The following is a 22,035-nucleotide window of genomic DNA, read 5'->3' as shown; positions in this document are numbered from 1 at the left end:
TGACTAGGCAAGATAAAAGGGTCAGATTGATACCATCGGCTTGTGACATCGATGCTTGTGCAATATGTGTCAGCTCGTACTGTTCTACTTCTACCAGTGTTACCGGTGTTGTACCATTCACATTGAAACAAAACAACTTTATTTTGACACATGTACTCAAATTCCCAAATATTGCACAAGTGACCGTAGAATTCATGCATCTCTCCCTTGTAGTCCCCTTCGGTAAGCACACCACTGTTTTGACTCTTACGACGATTGTCTAATTCCTTCGTGTGGAATCTGACACCATTGATTATACAACCCGAGTACTCTTTCACTAGCAAATTAGGACCATTCGCTAAGGACTACAATTCTTCAGTTGCTTCTGGTGCCTCATCAACTCTCAATCTATTTATCTACATCCACATGCAATGTGCAACACTTGAATTATGTTAGTAATGTTTGTATTTTATACAAGCCTAATAGTGTTTGGCCAATTGTGAATATTAAAAATGACTTACATATTCTTTGAACCACTTTGGAAATTCTTTCTGTTGTATCTGAGTTATATCTTGTCCACTGGGAATTTGTAACAAATTCTTGTGTTCCCTACTCAAATAGTTTTGGTTAATGTGTGAAATACTACTATTATTAATGACTAATAACATGATAATTGTGAAAATATATATAATTATAAGAAACACGTACTGAAGATACTTCTCTATCTCAGGGCTATTGTATAATAAGAACCAATGAGCAATATCACGAAGTTCCTGTGACATCTCAACATGCTTTCTGATTTGGCCAATAGGACGAGCAGTTTCGGTGAAGATTATCAAACCTTCACGACGGACTCCATAATCTTCATTTCGTGCATCTCGATTATGCACGGTTTCAATCCCTTCAAGATACATTGAGCAAAAAGGAATGCACTCCTTGACAATGTAAGCCTCTGCAATAGAACCTTCTGGTCGAGCTCGATTGGTGACAAACTTTTTCAAAGATCCGAGAAACCTTGAAGAGATAACCAATTAGGAGTATGGTTAGGCACACAACATAATCTATACCTTTCATTTGAAAGTACAATTTTAGAAATTACCTTTCAATCGGGTACATCCACCGATATTGCACAGGTCCTCCGAGAATAGTCTCACGTGGCAAGTGAATGGCCAAATGAACCATCACATCGAAGAAGGCTGGAGGAAAGATCTTTTCAAACTTACATAGTATGAGTACTATACGTTCCTCTAATTTCTCCATTTCACTTCGTTTCAGTGTCCTTGAGCATAAATCTTGGAAGAAGCTACCTAACTCAAAAAGTGCTGTACTGATCTCTTTATCTACGTAACCACGCATCCCAATAGGAAGAATCCGTTGTATAAGTACATGGCAGTCGTGGCTTTTCAATCCTGTTAATCTACCATTTTTTGCATTTACTGATCTCAAAATGTTTGCCGCGTACCCATCTGGATACTTGACTGATTTCAAGAATTCAAAGAAACCCTCTCTCTCTTTAGGGGTCAATGAGGAGCTGGCTCGCGGCTTCACATATGATCCATCGGGATTTGTTGTCAGCCACAATTCTTTCCTTATATTCATGTCTTCTAAATCCATTCGTGCCTTATCTGTATCCTTGTTCTTTCCATCAATTCCCAACATCGTTCCAAAAACATTTTCACTAAAGTTCTTCTCCACATGCATGACATCAATGTTGTATCGAAGCCTCCTTTTCTTCCAATACGGTAGCTCATACAAGATGCTTACCTTTGTCCAATTTGGGTTCTGACGAGGTCTTTTCCTGTTGCTTGGATGTTTTCCATATGTGACACCCGTCACGCTGCCCAATTGTTCTTCAATCTTTTCTATCGGTATCACCAAAGATCTCTTCCGTTTTTCATGCTTGCCATTATATGCTCTACTCTTTCGCCTTTCTGGGTGGTCATCAGGCAAGTAGCATCGATGGTTACTGTACGCAGTCTTACTTCTTAAAGATTCAAAATATGGTTCATCATTGCAAGTGTAACAAGAGTAATGACCCTTTGTTCTCCATCCAGAAATGTCACCAAATGCGGGCCAATCATGTATCGTCCACAGCAAAGCTGCACGCATGCAGAAAGTCTCACCAGTCGAGGCATCATAGGTTAATGTACCATTTTTCCATAATTCATTCAATTCTTCCACTAAAGGTCTCATGTAGACATCAATATCAATTCCTGGTTGTGATTCACCAGGAATAAGTAATGACAACATGAAAAATGGGTCCTTCACAGCCAACCACGGTGGCAAGTTGTACGGAATGAGTACGACAGGCCACAAACTATATGAGTTATTCATATTTTCGAAAGGGTTGAAACCATCAGTAGCCAACCCTAGCCTCACATTCTGAGGCTCCAAGGCAAATTCAGGATGTTGTGTATCGAATTCCTTCCACTCATCATTATCTGCAGGATGCCTCAATACACCATCATCTAGACGTTTTTCCTTGAACCATTTCATATCCTCGGCTCTCTTCCTCGACATGTACAACCTTTTCAATCTCGGTGTTAACGAGAAGTATCGAAGAACCTTACGAGAGATCTTCTTACCTCTACCATGATTTGTCTTGTATCTAGAAGCCTTACAATTTGGACATTTATCCAATGTTGCATTCCCCTTCCAAAAGAGCACACAATTATTTACACAAGCATCAATGAGCTCGTATGACAAACCCAATTCACGTAGTATTTTTTTAGCTTCATAAGTTGACTTTGGAACCAAATTATCCTTCGGTAAAAGTTTTGTTAAAAACTCTAGCATCATGTCAACTGACTTATTACTCCAATGGTTTGTTACCTTCATATTAAGTATCTCGATGACAAATTTTAACAAAGTGTAATTTGTGCAACCTGGCTACACCTCACGTTTGGCATCATTCAATAATTTATCAAAAGTGCGAACCTCCTCCTCTTGTGTTGTATTAGTTGATTCCCCTCTTATTCGATCTTCCACTAAGGCATCAATACCTCCCAAAACCTCATTGCCCTCAACGGGTATATCATGATGATAAGCCTCGTTTGATTCACGGGGTTCCCCATGCACGTGCCAGATAGTGTAAGTTGGAATAATCCCATGTTGCAGCAAATGAATTTGAACAATTTGAAATTTTTGACGAACAACATTCACACACTTTCGACAAGGGCACAAAATTTTACCATCTCGATCGATAACCGCCATTGCAAAACGGAGAAATGATATTACCCCATCATTATATGCCCGACTTATCCTTCCATCAACTGTGCTACCTAATGCAAGCCAACTCTTGTCCATGTCTGACTATGCCGAGTTAATTAAAGTCAGGTGAATAGGACAAATTTTATATAGAAAAATATATATATATATTTCAATTAAAAAAAATTTCAAGTCCAATGATTATACTGAGTTATATAAATTACAACCACACATAAATCAAGTGAGAAAATAGCCAAAGCAATTTAGCGTAAACAGAAGAAGTATTCACAACCAAAACATAAACCACAGCAAAATAACCATCAATAAGAAGACAAATATCATAAGTCAGAGAAAATTTAGCCAATAAAACAGTGAGCTGAGAGTAAAAAGCAAATAACATGGCACAGAAAGAAAACCCACAATATGCCACATTGAGTTTCTAAAGCAGTCAATTTAAGTACTCAAATATCCAAATGCAAAATGATATGATTGAACTACACGTAGTTGGAAAAATATATATATGCCCCGAATACCAGAATTGACAAATCTATCAACTAAATTGGTATATTGAAAAAATAAGACATTGGGAAACAATAACTATTCTGGCTCACATTTCACTCGGTAAACAAAAGGTGATTAAATTTTGCAGAGGAACTTAATAATGTACTTGAGGAGCTATGCATATAAGAAATGAACAATGCCAGTATAATTGATAGCCACATGCGACAATTCCAATGAATGCCCCGAGACTATAATTTAGTACTTAGCCTGTTATTACAGTTAGTACTCTGTTTGATTTTCTCTTTACTCAACTATATACGAAGTCCAGAGAAGTTAAAGCAACATATGCTAATTTAAGGGTGTAATATTCCAATTTTCATTAAATTGATAGTTGTGAGAGAAAAAATAATTAATTAATATGTAATATATAATATTTTATCTTATTGATTATTTTAATATTTTTTATTTTTATTGACTATTTTAGCCAAAATCTATCATCCCAAACATATAGACTCAAACTCCCCTAAAAACTTAGAAATGCACATGAGAGAGAGGACGGGGGCCACTGTTTTGTTTGGGAAGTGTTGGATTGGAGATGATAACAGTGAATGGTTTGTAAGAAAAAGTTGAAAACCCTTGAAAGAGAGAATAATTCCTTCATGGAGCCAAGGGGTTGTGAACTGTTACTCACTGTTTTAGATAATTCAAAGTATACAGATTTTGGATGCAAAGCTAAGGGTCATAAGCGGCGCAAATAAATTATTTTAGCCAAATAAATAAAATAAAATAAATATAAAGAAAAAAGATTCACACTCTACCCTATATCAGTACACGATATAATATAGTATAAAAATTATATAAATTTATAAATTTTATAAATATATTGACTTTTTTTTAATAAAAAAAAAAATCAACAAAAGAAAAGTTTCTTGACGAAAATTGCAGATATACAAAGAGAGTGTACAATATACAGATACATCAATAAGAAAATCCATAGATAAATGCATCAAACTGAAACACAAATGAAAGACAAATTGGAATATGATATCAGAACACCAAAAGCAAGATATTAATCTTTGAACATTAAAAAGATATTCACGTCAAGTAGACAAAGCTCAAAGATATCATATATACTAATCAGGTCTCTACATTTCAGTTTTTTTGTCACTAATTTTCTTTGGCATCCAACGTGCCTTTTCAAATGATGGTGCATAATGCTAAGGGCACAAAGGGAGCTAGTAAAAGTAATTCAAAACATAATTACCAAATAAAGTATATAGCGTAACTTTAAACTTAATCTCACCTATTTTTTCAGCAAAAATTAAGATTTATTGATGTAAAAGAAAAGGTTATAAAAGTACACTGCAAATACAAAATGAAACTTAAAGCTGTTTTGGGAATAAATTAAAAAATATTACAAAAATAGTCAACTCTTTTCTTTCCGTTTTTATATGTTTTCTTATAAAAAAAAAAAAAATCAAAAATCAACTTTTCAAAACAACCCTTAATATGATTAACATTCACAATTCATTTAATTTTTGAATAAATTTTTCAAGCTTTGTAATGTTGCTATAAATGAGAATTAGTATATAGAATTAGATACAAACATGGGGTCATTTTAGGGCAACTTAGAGCTGACTCTCTTATATGTTTCATATGGGATTTTAGGAATCAAAGATTGTAAACTAATCAACTCAACATTTATATGCTGAGAAAGTAAAGCATGCAGTGGTCCTTGAGAACAAAGTAGAAATGAAAATTGAGAATAAATACTAGTGTAATGGAAGACTAAACCATAGACTTAGGCTAGAGAATCCTTTTTACAATTAACTTAGCATTATTACCTTTATTCTTAAACATAAACAACCCCACAGAATAAGAATTTCGACATGCACATTCTCCAGAGTTGAGCTTAATGAGTAAATGGACTAGCTAATGACACAACAAAGCAACTTAACATACCATAAGGACTTACTAATTAGGTCCCCCACGGTAGATAATTAATAAATACTTATGGTAGTGATTTTAGCAACATAAGTACTAAACCCACCAAATAGTTTTCTAAGTAGGTAATAAGACTCTCAATGGTGTAGCTAGAAGAGTCCATGTGAGGCTAAGTAGCTAGAAACCCTTAACCAAACACAATACCATACCATAGGATGATAGAAGAGTTACATTCCAGAGCTGACAGATGCAAAGCCTAAATAGGCTGTGACTTGTTACACTGACTGACAGTGCTCTAAATATTCTGATATTTCCTCCTCCTTTTCCTCCAGTGATGTCTCCAGAAGAAGGGTTATTATCATCCCATGGAAGAGGATAAGGATATCGGAAAGAAGGGTTTTGATAGAAATCAACTCCTCCTACATCATTACCACCCATTATTCTAGTGAACTCAACTGGCCTCACCGCCTGTTGAGGTGGGTGGGCAACAACAGGCAATGCTGTCTAAATCTTGTATGCTTGGACTTACGACTCTTGCAGGTCTCCTTAGGCTGTGGGTGCTTGTTGGTTGGAGCTGCTCCTTATTTCCTGTAATGAGCTTCTTTGCAGGTCCTACTGGTACCTCTTCAAGGATGCTAAAGCAGCAACCAAAAGCAACACCACAGCAGCCAAACAGCAGGCCAAACCAACCATAGCAGCAGCCAAGCAACCCCACCAAAGACAAGACATCCAAAAATAAGTATAAGGACCAACTAAAGACCTATTTTCCTATATCCAGCAGTTAGCACATCCAGGAAATCAAGGCAAATGGGCAGCAGTAATCACAAGAGGCCTTCTAGTGCTTGTCTTTTACAGAGTTCAAAAGTGTCCACATGTCACAATTTCATGCTCCTAATATGAAAGCATGCTAGCAAAATAGTGCAAGAATTTTAGTATTGAGACTCCCATCTTTCTCTTCTTAAATACATCTCATACAAGTCCATATTCATTTACTTCTAGGTTGAACAACGAATTACTCATAATTCCAAAGGGAGATGAGAAATAATAAACACTGATCTTATAAATTCCTCTTCCCTACATGTCCTCTTTACCAGGATTTTAGAGGATAATGGGGCTATCACAAACAATCCTCATCCTAGTTCGGTATTAGTCTACTACACAAACAACAATAAATCTTAATCTAAATGGAGAGGTTTTGGGAAAAGAAAAGTTCAATTAGACTGTTTACCACAATGCATATAGACACCTTTCTATTCCAAATAAAGCAACATGGACACAAAGAGATATTAATACAGGACAATGAGAGTCAACTTTGAGATTCTAAATTGGTGGGACAGAAGTAATAAAAATGTGTTCACATCAAACAACCTAACAAGGGACCTCAACTGTATCCTTAGGTTATGATCTTTAAATTACTTAAGCACACTTTAACGCACAATCATGAAGTATAGATAGAGACCACAGTTCAAGTTCAGAAGAATCAGAACCCAAATGCATACTTTCAAGGAAATTAAAATGCATACATTAGCGACTAGGCAATCAGACACCTTTTTCATAATTTTGCTTGACAAGTAAAAAATTTATTGACAAAAAAGAATCCACCTTAAAAGGTGTGAACCCTGTACACTCAAAGGTAAAAACTTTACATCAAGAGCCATGTATAGATCTACAATGAAATTTAAATATAAAAAATATAAAATTAAAAAAAAAATGTCAATATATATAGGACACGACACTCCTAGATTCTTAGCAACAAAAACAAAGAGCATAGATCTTTTTAAGCTGCTAATTGGGAGATCCACACCGACTGAAATGAAGTAAAGACCAATTACATGAGTGACGGAGAATGAAAGCATACATGTCACCAATGCTTTTCTAGAAATGGTATAAATTTTTGATAGAAATCGACTCCTCCTACTTCATTATCACCCATTCTTCTAGTGAACTCAACTGACCTCACCGCTCGTTGAGGTGGGTGGGCAACAGTAGGCAATGCTGTCTGAATCTTGTATGCTTGGACTTACGACTCTTGTAGGTCTCCTTAGGCTGTGGGTGCTTGTTGGTTGGAGCTGCTACTTATTTCCTGTAATGAGCTTCTTTGCAGGTCCTGCTGGCACCTCTTCAGGGATGCCAAAGCAGCAGCCAAAAGCAACACCACAGCAGCCAAACAGCACGCCAAACCAACCATAGCAGCAGCCAAGCAACCCCACCAAAGACAGGACATCCAAAAATAAGTATAAGGACCAACTAAAGACCTATTTTCCTACATCCAGCAGTTAGCACATCCAGGAAATCAAGGCAAATGGGCAGCAGCAAACAAGTAGCTTGAACTAGCAGTGCCATGGACATGGATTACCTAATAGAAGATGGGCTATGAACATGCCTAACAGAAGCAGAAATTAACAAACTAAATCCATGTGAAGCTCACATGCATTCATGGGTTCTTATATGGTTGGAACTTGAAGCACACAACAATAAAGGTTCAATTTTCACTGATATATTATAGTTGATATACTCCCCTCCCCCCTCCCCCCCTCCCCTTTTTTTTTTCTTTCTTCTTTATTTTCCTAAGAAAATGTTCCACTCCCCCCCCCTCTTTTTTTTTCTTTCTTTCTTTCTTTCTTCTTTATTTTCCTGTGAAAATGTTCTAACACAATCCAAAGTATTGACAAATAAACAGTACATCATTTAAAGTGCTAGCCTAGCATTATCACCTAATAAAGCCATTATATATATATATATATATATTTATGACCAATGTCCGGACTAGTTTACGCGCACCTCAAATAATATCATGAGAAGTACCTAACTTGAGCTAATCACATTGTGGTTGTAGAATTTGGTTCTTATCAATTGTGTAGAACAAGTTCGGATCCTCTAGAGTCCACACTCTGCAATTTTCGTGGAGTAGTTCAAAACAACATCATTCCACTTCAACGGCAAAAAAGAAAAAAAAGGAGACAGAGAAAGACCAAGAAGAAAATGAGCAGAGATAAAGACTGGAGAAAGCTCTACATTCAAACTGAAATGAATCTCTCAAACTTATCCTAAAGAAACATATAAATCATGGAATGGGTACAAAACAACACATTATTCAGTTATTTATTTTTATTTTTAAATTATTCAATCATTCCAAGCATGTACAAGGATCAGGCATGTACAAGGATGACAAATTTAATTTCAATCTATATTTGTTTCAACAGCCAAATAGAACACATTTGAAGATTTTCCTAGTTTACAACACCACAAATATACAGTCTAACTCTACCAACAGAAACCAAAAAATGTCTTGGTGAAGAAGCTTTATACAGTTTAGTTGAAGAAATTTCATGTAATTATTAGAATAAAAACATTAGACAGATCACACAAGCTTTTCTTAAACTCAAGTTAGAAAATATAAGTTCCCAACACAAATTCTTTTAACATTGCTCCATTATGTTATCTGGGAATGAGAAGCAGAAACTTATTGGTCTATAATCAATAATCCTCTTGGGCTCTTTAAATGATGACATGGGACAATTCCACTGAATAACGATGAAATTTCTTTTTGAATGGGTACAGATTTCAATGGTCTAACTCAATAAGCTCAAACCAGAAAGTGTAAACTTATACCTTGTATTTCTTTTATTGAATGCTGTTTGACTGATGAGAAAATTGAAGAAAGGAAGAATTGGTCTTCCATGACTATAAATTAGGCACACGAAGTTACATGGTCTTCCATGGATTATTTACATGGATTAAATACAGCATTAATTCTGAAAATTAATTTCAAAAATTAGGGAAAACATTAATTTTGAAAATTAGGGAAAACAAAGATAGAAAAACAGAGAAATTAAGTGAGAGAGAGAGAGAGAGAGGGAGAGAGAGAAAGAGGACCCATACCTGATGGAAGAGAACACAAAGCAGTAAAGGAGATACGACGTCTGTGGCGACACTGAAGGAGGAGAACAGGGACTTTGGCAGCGGCGTTGGAGAAGAACACACTGAAGGGGCGCCGGAGAAGAACACACTGAAGGGGCTTGTGTTTTGAGAGGGAGAGGGAGAGGGAGAGGGAGAGGGGGGAGAGATAGAGATTGAAAACTGATTTGTCAATAAACAAAACACTCAGCCCTTGTGTTTTGTTTTGAGAGGGAGAGACAGATAGAGATATACGAAAATTGATCAAAAAAAAAAAAAAAAAAAAGAAAGAAAGAAAGGAGGGAAAAATAATTTAGGAAAACTGATCCCAAAAAAAAAAAAAAAGGGAGGAAAAAATAATAGACTATTTTTTTTCATTATTACTTAATATGTCAAAATTCTTCTTTCAAAATTAGTGACAAAACAATTTTCTCACTAAAAGGCCTAAAAATATTAAAAAATATTAGTGATAAAAATACATTTCTCACCAAATGGTCTTAAAATATTTAAAATCAAATTTTTCAAAAAAAAAAAAAGATTATTGGTGACGCAAATATATTACTCATTAATAATTTTTTAATTGTTGAAAAAAAAAATCTCACCAAAAGTTTCAAAATTTTGGCACCATCAAAAAAAATTAGTGGGAAAAATTTAGGTGACGAAACTTTTTTTTTTCTCACCTAAAAGTAAGTATTTATTGACAGAAATAAATTTCGTCACCTATTATTTTTATATTTTTATTATACGTGACAAAATTTATAATTCCTCATGGATTATTCTTATTTAGTGACGAAATTTGTTTTCTTTACTAATTTTCGTCACCATACCAATACAGAGAATAAGAGAAAGAGACACTAGAAAAAGAGCAAAGAGAAATCACGTACCAAATCACCGAGTGAAGAAGATGTGGCGGCTACCGACAAGGCTACTAGTGGTGGCGACGATCGGCAAGGCTAATAGAGGCGACAATGGTGATCGGCGTGGTGGAGGAGCAAGAGGTAAGACAAATAAATACCCTATTTTGAGAGAGAGAGAGAGAGAGAGAGAGAGAGAGAGAGAGAGAGAGAGAGAGATGATAAACAGAAAAGGGGTAAAAAAAAATTAATACCCTATGTTTTTTTTAATTGCCCCTCAATATATCAAAAATTTCCCACCAAAATTGGTGACAATATTATTTCCTCACTAAAAGATATAAAAAATATTAAAATGTTTTGGTGACGAAAATATATTCCTCACAAATAATTTTATAATTAGTGACAAATTTTTTTCTCACCAAAAGTCCCAAAATTTTGGCGCCACCAAAAAAAAGTAGCGGGAAAATTTTTGGTGACGAAACTTAATTTTTCCTCACTTAAAATGAAGTATTTATTGACGAAAATAAATTTTGTCACCTATCATTTTCATTTTTTTATTATATGTGACAAAATTTATAAATTCCTCACGAATTATTTTTATTTAGTGACGAATCTGATTTTCTTCACTAGTTTTCGTCACCATAGGTTACTTTTGTTGTAGTGTCTTGCCATAATGTCTTCATTATGTTATTTGTAATTGCATAAATTAATTGTTGTACTAGTTCTCTTATTATGTTTGTAGGACAAGTTTGTTATCGGCGATGATTTTGATAATGATGACCAAGCTCAACAAATCCTCGATAGAAAGGCATATTTGCTATACAAGGATTGAAGGTACAATCTAAAGCAAGAGTTCCTTGAACTTGAGGAAAAGGGTGTTGATGACCCCTATAGTCATCCGCCTAGTGGAGTGAGCTTGGAGGACTGGAAATATATGATTGATGTTGCTTGGAAAGACGAATCTCACTTGGTAACAAATTAAATAAAAACCCCATTATTGAAATTAATTTATGTTTTAATATGTAAAAATTGTTCACTAATTTTTTTTATTTTTTTTATTTTGTTCCTATTTTTTTAGAAACACTCAAAAGCTGGTAAAGCAAACAGGGGTATGCTCCCCTATAATCATACAAGTGGATCGCGATCATTTCCTATAGCAATGTCGCTTATGGTGAGAAGTTAATTTACTAATGTAATGGATGATTGATTCTTCTTGATTTTGAATATTACCATGTACTAATTCGTCAATGGAATTTTTTCAAACCTAGCAGGCAAATGAGGATGGAGATATAGATTTTCCTGAATTTTATAAGAAAGCACACAAGTCCAAGAAGACGGGAGATTGGATTGACCCCAAATGTGGTGAGCTACATGTGAGTATTGAATGTTGAAACCAAGTGTGTTGCATATCTATTAGTAAAGTTGTTTTACATTCCTTCTCCCATCTTGACTTTATTGTTTTTTTGCCATGACAAGATGATATGGTGAATCTACAAGTGGTAGCCACCAATGCGGGGATGCCATTGACCCACGAAGAAATATCAAGGCAAGTGCTCGGGGAAAAAAAAATTTACTTGCGTGGATGTGGGATAGGCCCACAACCCTCTTCCACAGCTTCTAGTGCGGCACGAGCACGTGATAAACATATGGAGTCAATGAGAGCGGAACTGGAGGTTCTTCGTAAGGACCGTCGAAGAGATCACGAGGAGTTGCTGAAGGAGAAAGAGGAGTGCCAAAGAGATCACGAGGAGCTATTGAAGGAGAAAGAGGAGCGCCGAAGCGATCACAAGGAACTATTGAAGAAGAAAGAGGAGCGTCGAAGAGATCACGAGGAGCTATTAAAGGAGAAAGAGATCATGAGGAAATTATGAGGGAAAGAGAGCAGCTCATCAAACAGGTCGATGAAGAAAAAAAAGCACGGGAGGCACAACAAGTACAACTCAATCATTTGAATGACGTGGTGTCACGGCTCACAACCCTCTTGGAGGGTTCAGATGGTCATCCTAATATTCGGTAAACAGAATTTTGTTTGACAAGCTAGTTCAACTTCTACAAAAAATATGGATCATATTGACATAGAATTGTTTTCTAAAGTTGCTATGAAAATTTTGTTTTTGTTATGTGCTTCGAATAGGTTTTGAGGCATAAAGTGAGTAGACTTTGCAGCAGCCGACGTGGTGTTTTGCTACATTACAGAAAGGATCGTAATCTGATTTCCATAAGGTAACCACATGATTTCAATGAAATATTAAGTTCCCCAAAAGCAAATACGATGAGCCTATGAATATGAGGCCAGTTATTATATTAGCAGTGATATCCAATTGAATGTCATTTCAAATTTAAGACTAATTTAATAAACCAAGTTAAATTGTAATGAATTTTGATTTAGTACAATATAAGTAGTACAACTGGACTGGTCTAAAGTGCATGCAAGCCATGATTGGTTCATAGTGATGAGTTTGAGAGAGAGAAGAGCTGTGAAGATACAATGCAAATTGAGAGCACTGAAAGGTACAGAAAACCGATATTTTAGAAAGCTAAAATGTTATTTAAATTTTTTAAGTTAGAAACAGTTGGAAGGTTTTAGTTGAGTCAATCGATATATATTTTTGTAACGCTTCTATGTACAATAAGTCTATCATTGTTTCTAGAGTTTTGGGGTCTGTTAGTGGACAACAATTTTGGGTTGTAATCAAAAGCATGCTAATACAATTGTAATTTTTATTGCGTAAAAAGGACGGTAATACGTGAAAAAAATAAATGAAACCCTCATTGTGCATTAGGAGTTGTCAACATTGAATCATGACTTTATTTGGGTTGTAATCAACAAAATTCCGGGTCTATTTCCCCCTATTGACCATGTTCAATACGTCGGACAATTATGAGATTCATTATTGTCATATTGGAAAAATATATTAGTTCAATTAGTCTCCTCTGTAAAATGTCGGCTTACCAGAACGCCATAAACTTAGCCGAAAAAGGCCTTCGAGGGCCGAAATTTGAAAGCAGCCTCCGAACCACTATGGAGATGGCACGGGTAGCTTCCTCATGTCAAATAGGACCTATAGGGATAGACAGGACGTGATTAGCACATGTATGTTGGGAGTTGACGTGAAAAACGCCATAAACTTAGCCGAAAAAGGCGTTCGAGGGCCGAAAATTGAAATCAGCCCCTGAACCACTATAGGGATAGCACGGGTAGCTTCCTTGTGTCAAATAGGACCTATAGGGATAGACGGGACGTAATTAGCATGTGTACGTTGGGAGTTGGCATGAAAAACGCCATAAACTTAGTTGAAAAAGGCGTTCGAGGGCCGAAAATTGAAATCAGCCCCCGAACCACTGTAGGGATGGCACGGGTAGCTTCCTCGTGTCAAATAGGACCTATAGGGATAGACGGGACGTAATTAGCATGTGTACATTGGGAGTTGGCATGAAAAACGCCATAAACTTAGCCGAAAAAGGTGTTCGAGGGCCCAAAATTGAAATTAACCCCCGAACCACTGTAGGGATGACACGGGTAGCTTGCGGGTGTAAAATAGGACCTATGGGGAGAGACGGGATGTAATTAGCACGTGTACGTTGGGAGTTAGCGTGAAAAACGCCATAAACTTAGCTAAAAAAGGCATTCGAGGGCCGAAAATTGAAAGCAGCCCCCGAACCACTGTAGGGATGGCCGGGGTAGCTTCATTGTGTCAAATAGGACTGTGGGGACAGACGGGATGTAATTAGCACGTGTATGTTGGGAGTTGTCGTGGAAAAGGCCATAAACTTAGCCGAAAAAAGCCTTCAAGTGTCGAAAATTGAAAGCAGCCGCTTAACCACTATAGGGATGGCACGGGTAGCTTGTTGGTGTAAAATAGGACCTGTGGGGACAGATGGGACGTAATTAGCACGTGTACGTTTGGAGTTGGCGTGAAAAACACCACAAATTTAGCCAAAAAAGGCGTTCGAGGGCCGAAAATTGAAAGCATTCCCCCAACCACTATACGGATGGCATGAGTAGCTTCCTTGTGTCAAATAGGACTTGTGTGGATAGACAGGACGTAATTAGCAAGTGTACGTTGGGAGTTGTCGTGAAAAAGGCCATAAACTTAGCCGAAAATGGCCTTCGAGGGTCAAAAATTGAAATCAACCCCCGAACCACTATAGGGATGGCATGGGTAGCTTCCTCGTGTCAAATAGGACCTGTGGGGATAGACGGGATGTAATTAGCATGTGTACGTTGGGAGTTGTCGTGAAAAAGGCCATAAACTTTGCCGAAAAAGGCCTTCGAGGGCCGAAAATTGAAATCAGCCCCTGAACCACTGTAGGGATGGCACGGGTAGCTTGCTGATGTAAAATAGGACCTGTGGGGATAGACGGGACGTAATTAACATGTGTACATTGGGAGTTGGCGTGAAAAACGCCATAAACTTAGTCAAAAAAAGCGTTCGACGGCTGAAAATTGAAAACAGCCCCGCAACCACTGTAAGGATGGCATGGGTAGCTTACTTGTGTCAGATAGGACCTGTGCAGATAGACGGGACGTAATTAGCACGTGTACGTTGGGAGTTGGCGTGAAAAACATCATAAACTTAGCCGAAAAGTCCTTCGAGGGCTGAAAATTGAAAGTAGCCCTTGAACAACTGTAAGGATGGCACGGGTAGCTTCTTCATGTGAAATAGGACCTGTGGGGTCAGATGGGATGTAATTAACACGCGTACGTTGGGAGTTGGCATGAGAAACGCTATAAAGCTAGACCAAAAATATATTAAGGCTTATATTGACTTCTGAAGTTGAAAGATAAGATACTTGACGTTTACCACAAGTCTTGACTAGTTTTCTGTTGCAATATTTACATTGTTTCTATTGTTAGCATTTGCTTTGAACCTCTCTTTTCTACCATATCCTTAAAAAAAAAAAAAAAAAAAAAAAAAAAAAAAAAAAAACTCACGAAGAGATAAGGAAAAGAGTGAATTGAAAATGTGTAGTCCCCAAATCATATTGGATAAGATTGTACAAAAAATTATTGATTTAGTGATCCAATCAGTGGTGTGTCATATCCGTTTTGTTACTTGCTACAAAGGAAACCTAGAGAAGTTGGATGCTGAAAAGAAGAACCTGGAAGATCAGTGGCAAAAAGTCAATGACGAAGTTGATATATACAAGACCCTTGGTGGATATTCACCCAAAACAAAAAGACCCTTGGTGGAGACATAAAGGCTAATGTTTCAAACTGGCTAACAGAGGCGGACAAGATGATAAAAGAAGTTGAAGAATTTGTGAACCACATAATAGATCCTGAAAGCATGAAATGCTTTAAATTTGTGAACCACAAAACAGATTGGGGTGCATGGACTAGGAGGGGTAGGTAAGACAAAAATGGTTGAAGAGGTTGGCAAACAAGTGAAAAAAGGACTTTTTGATGAAGTTGTGATGGCATGTATTAAAGCTTACAAAAATATATGTTCTATAAGCATCTCTATATATGTAAATTTATGAATAAAATACATATATGTTTATACATTAGACTAAACTTGACGTGGGGCTCATGCTTGACTTGGGAAATTTCTTTGCACTTTAAATGTACACTTTCAATACAATTTAAAGTGTAAAGAAAGTATATTGAAATTCCTAAATTCAAACTATAGTTAAATACAATTTCAATTACAATTGACATCCTTGCAATTTGTGTTTTGTAGATGGCTATAACTTTTTGTTTACAATGGAACTAATGGGTGCAATTTTTGTTGTGTAGATGGCTTTTGGCATTGACATGTGGATCTTCTATTTTTTTGTCTGGAAGATAATTCACAGTTTTGCAAATTTCAGAAGTTTTTTGTCGTCCTATACTTTTTGTGTGGACTGTGGATCCATCGTACATATAATTTTTGACGGGGTACATAGTATTTTTGGAGCTTCTATTAATTGCTCTGGTCGTATAGAAGCAATGGATCATGGAATTTGGATGCGTCGTACATATAATTTATGGCGGGGTACATAGTATTTTTGGAGCTTGTATTAATTGCTCTGGTGGTATATATATAGATTACCTTTTGTCGTGGTACATATTACCATGGTAATTTGTACCTTGGCAAATGGTCACTACAATGCGTAGTATAGTAAAAATGTTGTGTAAGAAGGACATTGTTTTGGTAACGTAGTTGGAATGTATGACATTATTATTTGTAATTGGAATATATATAGTTGGTTTGTATATAAGTTTACATTAGCAGGTGTTCTTTTTTGTTTGATGGTTGTAAGTGAAACATGCATTACGGAATAGGTGATAATATATATAGGTTGTATACCTATTACAGGTTGTGATGGATACATATAGGTTCTAAAAAAATTTATTAAAATGAAAAAAACAAAATAAAAATATAAAATGACGTTTTTGGTGACAAAACAAATAGTAACCAAAAAAGAAATAAATCTTTTGGCTACTAAATATTTAGTAGCTAAAACAAATCGAAACACTTTTGGCGACTAACTGTTTAGTAGCTAAAACTCAAAACACTTTTGGCAACAACATTTTTAGTCGCCAAAACAAATGGAAAACACTTTTGGCGCTAACATTTTTAGTCACCAAAACATAATAAAAAAGCATAGCCGACTAACCTGTTTAGTAGCCAAACAAGAATGAACCTTTCCGCGACTAAAGATTTAGTAGCTAAAATAACACTATTGCCGACAAAAGATTTCGTCGCTGTAGATATTTTCAGTTTTTGCGACAAAAGATTTAGTAGCTAAAGAAGTGAGTTAAACAAATTAATGCACCCTTTGGGCGACTAATATGTTAGTCGCTAATGTGATTCATCGGTGACTAATCTTTTCGTCGCTAATAGCTGTTACTTTTGCCTACTAACATGTTAGTAGGTAATTTTGTATTACTTTTGGCGACTAAAAGTTCTTTAGTCGCTAATACCTTCGGCGACGATGTACCCCCGACAAAGATTCGGCAAAGACTTTTGGCGACTAAAATCAGTACTTTTGGCGACTAATATTTTAGTCGCCAAAAGTGTATTTTCTTGTAGTGTATTAATGTGCTTAAGCAAAAACCCCGAATTAAGGAAGCTAACTCACTAATCGACTCCCCACCTCTACCCAATATTTTTGATAAAAACCCGTAATAAACCCATCCGGCCCGGGTGCCTAAAATTTGCCCATTTGAAAAACAACATGTGATGGACTAATCTTACAATTGACAGCACTTAATCTATTAAAATAATTAGGATATGTGTCACACCCAAAACCCAGCCATAACCGGCCATGGCCTACAGGGCCTTAGCCCAAGGCACACGTAAGTCTAAACATGAATCTATAATCACATTGAATAAATGTAACAACAGTCAAGTAATAAATAAGCCAAAACTCAATCCAATGACATGTCACAAGTATACATAGTAAAAGTAGCCATAACCAACTTTCGAAAATATATACTAAATGTGTAACGCCCCAAATTTCAAGCCTAAATGATAATACAACAATCATGGCTCTTTCAAGGAAAATCAAATATAAATCTCCAAATTTACATTACATGATATAATAGTTCTTCATGCAACAGTACATTAATCCAACAACAAGTAAGTAAACAAATAAATACCCCTAAGGGTTTACAAGTTTCCAAGGCTTGAGCCTGGTTACACAAAACGGTTATTCAAACCCACACAAACACAACCCTTGACTTACACACAGAGTCACAGCAAAATGAGAGCATTATATTCCCAACACACATACTTCCACGCCCCTAGTTGGGTGGGATCACCACATCTTTTCCTGCACAAAAATCCCATAGGGTGAGCATAAAGCCCAGTATGAAATTCTTAACAAAGTATATATATTTTATACAAGTCTTAACAGATGAAATGCACATGCCATGATATGCCTTTTTTGAAGATAAATCACATTTTCATCTTTTGAAAACCATCATGCTCAATGATATCATGCAATTTCAATTGTTCAAAACTTAATAATTTATTTCAAGGGCGGTAAATACGACTCTGGTAATCCCTAGGTCGGTGTCTGCAGGTAGACTATACAAATACTACCAAATTGTCATTTTTACCTGTATTAACCAGAAGGCTGGTCACCTATCCACGCGGGTTTTTGGTCTTTCACTCCGGACTCTCAGGCCAACTTATTCAATATCATCTACACCACCTATCAAGACTTACCAACGTATTTACCCCAAAACCATTCCATGAAAACTTGTTTCTCAACATTCTTTTCTCAATGCAAGTTTTCAAATCAACTTTCAAAGTTTAATGTAATCAAATGAATTGATATGCCAATTTCACAAGATGAATATAAATACTTTTATTCCGATTCATCATTAAGGAATAACACAATTCCCTCTTCTCAAGTATCCTCAACAATTAGTCATTTCAAGACTATTTCTACGTTTTGAACACTAATTTTCAAAATGAACAACAATTCTTATACTCCCTGAAATTCAACATTTATATAAATATAAATAAGAAATTTTCCAAACATCCATTTAATTTAACACACAAAATAAATATAACAATATCATTCATGGATTTTTAGTTTCCTTTAAAAAAAATCCCCAAATTTTAAGTTTTCTCACCAAAACTATACAACTCAAATCTTTTGAAAGAAAACTTTCCAAAATCATATTTTCTTCAATCAACGAAGATCAAAACCCATAAGATCATTTTAAAAAATCAAGAGACAAACCCACTTTCAAAGTCACTCAACTTCTTGAATCAACAATTAATTTTCAAAGCTATCGAAAGATGATTTTGAAAATCATATAGATTTTGCAAAAATGTATATATAACTCTAAGAAAATCCCTACCTCAAGTTTTGAAGAAGAAATGAGATGAAACCCCCCAAATTAACGATGTTGAAACTCGATCTTCATCGAACACAACGAAACCCTCGAGAATGTCACACCCCAAATCCGAGCATGACCAGCCGTGGCCCACAGGAACTCAGCCCAAGGCACACATAAGCCTAAACATGAACCCAAAAATCACAAAGAATAAATGTGATGATAGCCCATAAATAAATAAATCAAAACCCAATCCAATGACAAGTCACAAGTATAAATGGTAAAACAACCATAACCAACTTCCAAAAACATATACTAAATGGAACAAAAACTGTCCCCAAAATAAAATGATTCTAAATAAAAATCCAATCACAATGTATGCACAAGACCCGACATAACCAACTAAAGAAAATAAATGAATGTCCTAGAGGTCCATGCAATTGAGTCCTCACTACGCCACGAATTCACTTTAAGTCCTTGTAATACCTGGAAATGATAAACAACTAAGTCAGCTGATAGCTCAGTGAGTAGCAACTTGGATAGTAAATACAGTTTTGAAAACAGGGTTCAATGCCAAAATAAGATATATATCACAGAAACTAGATTGACATACAGTTTGGTATAGAGAATCTGTTTCAAAAAGAAGGTTCCACAGTTCAACAGTTAAAATACTCATGTCTCTCAAGAACATGAAAAATGCCATTTCCACTTAAAACCGATTACAACATGAACACCAATAATTTTCTAGGTACCAAGAAATAAAAAGTAACATGCCACATAGTTCTCAAGGCTATAAGCCCCGTTGGATCCAATACCGAACTAAGAGTCATCCTCAGGGTGGCAACCTGGGCCTTTTCTCTAAGACGATCCGATTGAAGGTCACCTAGCCTAGCCTAGCCTAGGTCTTTTCCTTACAATCGTTGAGCACTAGAGTCATCACGGCCCAACCCGGATCTGTTCCATAGTGGCCAGAGTCACCACACACAGTGGAATAATTTCCCTGGACTAAAATACACAGATGGCCCCAATAATCAATACACATCAGTTTCACAAAACATGGTAGTTCACCATTATAAACATGAGATCAAAACAAATAGTTTACAGTATGCCAAGTTCACACATGTTTTAGAAATAATTTGATTCCATTGATAATATAATAATTTATCAAAACGGTTTAGTCTTGAAATAACAATTAAAATTTCTAACAGTTTAGGATAGGGAAACATTTATAAAAAAAAGTAGCATGAAACTACTCACCTGGAAACGGAATAATGTAATCCTCGAATAGAGTATAAAAGTTCAACTAGTGCCCGAACCAAATATGAAAACTACACGTCACTACTAATTTAAAAATACTAAAGAATAGGAACTAAGTAACATTAAACTAAAGCGTACTAACACGGCTCAACCCATCTCACTGTTACTCTTAAATATTACCTAAGTTCATGTTCTTCAAGGTCTAATTTTACCCAAGACACGGGTTCTGATCGAAGCTTAACTAAAAGTAACTTTAAGATAAAACAAAGTTTTAAACAAGTTTTCCCAATCTATTCACTAACTTTGAAAATTACAAAACCTACTCCACGCTGTTCAAAAAATTCCAAAACCCTCAAGATATCAACTAATATATCCTAAGTTTCAAACCCAATTAGTTTTACTTGATTTGCTTATCAAAATAATTATCTACAATTAATTATATCTAAATAGGTTGTTTTCTATAGCATTTTAAAGAAATTAATGGTTCTCTTAGTATACATGAGCAATCAATGCAAGGCCAAAAATGTACGAAACTAGACTCGTAATTGGTTCTAATGACACTAATTTGATAATTTTCGGATCTAACCCAAAGAGAACGATACTTCCGAACTTACTGTTTTAAATCAGTTTTCTGAACAGAATTGATCACATCAATTTATATGGATTTTTACTTCCAAAAATTATGAAAAAATTCAAATATGAAATTCAATATGTAATTAGTCTACTGTAAAAATTTCAATTCAAAATTCAGTCGTTTGATATAGTTCCTTGATTTTGAAAGTTTGTGATTCCGTGCAGAATTTTTGGACTAAGAATTACACCTATTCTTTATACATGAATTTAACTCCTCAGATTTCTTAGCAGTATATACATATATACAAAATACATAAACCTATAGCCCCTCCATCAATGAACTAAATAATAATAGAGTAAGGATAAATAACAAAAACAAAGAGAAGAAGAAAGATAGAGACCCACCACACACCCAAAAGTTCTTCCTTGTTTGCAACCCTTTTTTTTTTCTTTTTCTTTTCTCTCAACATCTCTCTCCCCGTCCCTGCTGTTGTTGTTGTTATATATTGTAATAGGCAACCTAGGGTTACTTTATATATCTAAACAAAAGGCTCTAAATTATTATCTCTTTATAATATTTTATTTTCTAACCCATTAATTTAAATAAAATATAACTATTCTTATAACAAAATATACTTAGAAACTTACCCTCTATTTTTTTAAATAATAAATCTTGCCTCTAAATTAAATACTTTCACCATAAATTTATTTTAAGTTTAAAATTAATTAAAAGACCTTCCAATAATATTAAATTCGCACTTAAATATTCATAATAAAATATTTGAGATTTGTAAAATTATTATTATCTAATTATTTATTTTATTAGTATATTTGGGTTCTCATAAAGAAGTTAACCAAATTTGATGAAGAACCTATGGCAGAACTCTAATGGATCTTGAGAAATCAAGATTTTGATCCAATTTGGCGTAGGGAAATGTAGATACAAGGGAGAGGAAATTGTTTTTTAGAGAGAAAGAGATATATAAAAGTGATCTGAAATATCAGATTCATGACCTGATATAACATGGTTCGCTCGAGCGTGGA

The 22,035-nt window shown here is 35.4% G+C and overlaps 1 protein-coding gene and 1 long non-coding RNA gene across 2 annotated transcripts; one reads left to right on the top strand and one right to left on the bottom strand.

Annotated features, from left to right (window-relative positions):
* Nucleotides 1–344: 344 nt before the first annotated feature.
* LOC145802432 (uncharacterized) lies at nucleotides 345–3,285 on the bottom strand. Its single transcript, XM_082895145.1, has 5 exons — nucleotides 2,917–3,285; nucleotides 1,079–2,811; nucleotides 688–993; nucleotides 501–588; nucleotides 345–395 (listed from the first exon to the last, which is right to left on the bottom strand). The coding sequence occupies exons 1-5, from the start codon at nucleotides 3,283–3,285 to the stop codon at nucleotides 345–347; spliced, it is 2,547 nt and encodes an 848-aa protein (XP_082751271.1).
* Nucleotides 3,286–12,516: 9,231 nt separating this feature from the next.
* LOC145803163 (uncharacterized) lies at nucleotides 12,517–16,583 on the top strand. Its single transcript, XR_014345282.1, has 2 exons — nucleotides 12,517–12,605; nucleotides 16,123–16,583. It is a non-coding gene; the product is annotated as an uncharacterized LOC145803163 (long non-coding RNA).
* The last annotated feature ends 5,452 nt before the right edge of the window (nucleotides 16,584–22,035 follow it).

Source organism: Camellia sinensis, chromosome 11 (genome assembly GCF_055761805.1).
Source record: "Camellia sinensis isolate YWXY chromosome 11, ASM5576180v1, whole genome shotgun sequence".
Taxonomy (NCBI): Eukaryota; Viridiplantae; Streptophyta; class Magnoliopsida; order Ericales; family Theaceae; genus Camellia; species Camellia sinensis.
Note: the sequence above shows the minus strand (reverse complement) of the source record. Positions and strands in the feature narration are given on the sequence as shown.

Coding starts and splice junctions, on each gene's coding strand:
- LOC145802432 (XM_082895145.1), bottom strand. CDS start 3,285: ATGGACAAGAGTTGGCTTGCATTAGGTAGCACAGTTGATGGAAGGATA. Junction 994..1,078: donor TGGATGTACCCGATTGAAAG/GTAATTTCTAAA, acceptor TATCTCTTCAAG/GTTTCTCGGATCTTTGAAAA. Junction 396..500: donor CAAAGTGGTTCAAAGAATAT/GTAAGTCATTTT, acceptor ATGTGGATGTAG/ATAAATAGATTGAGAGTTGA.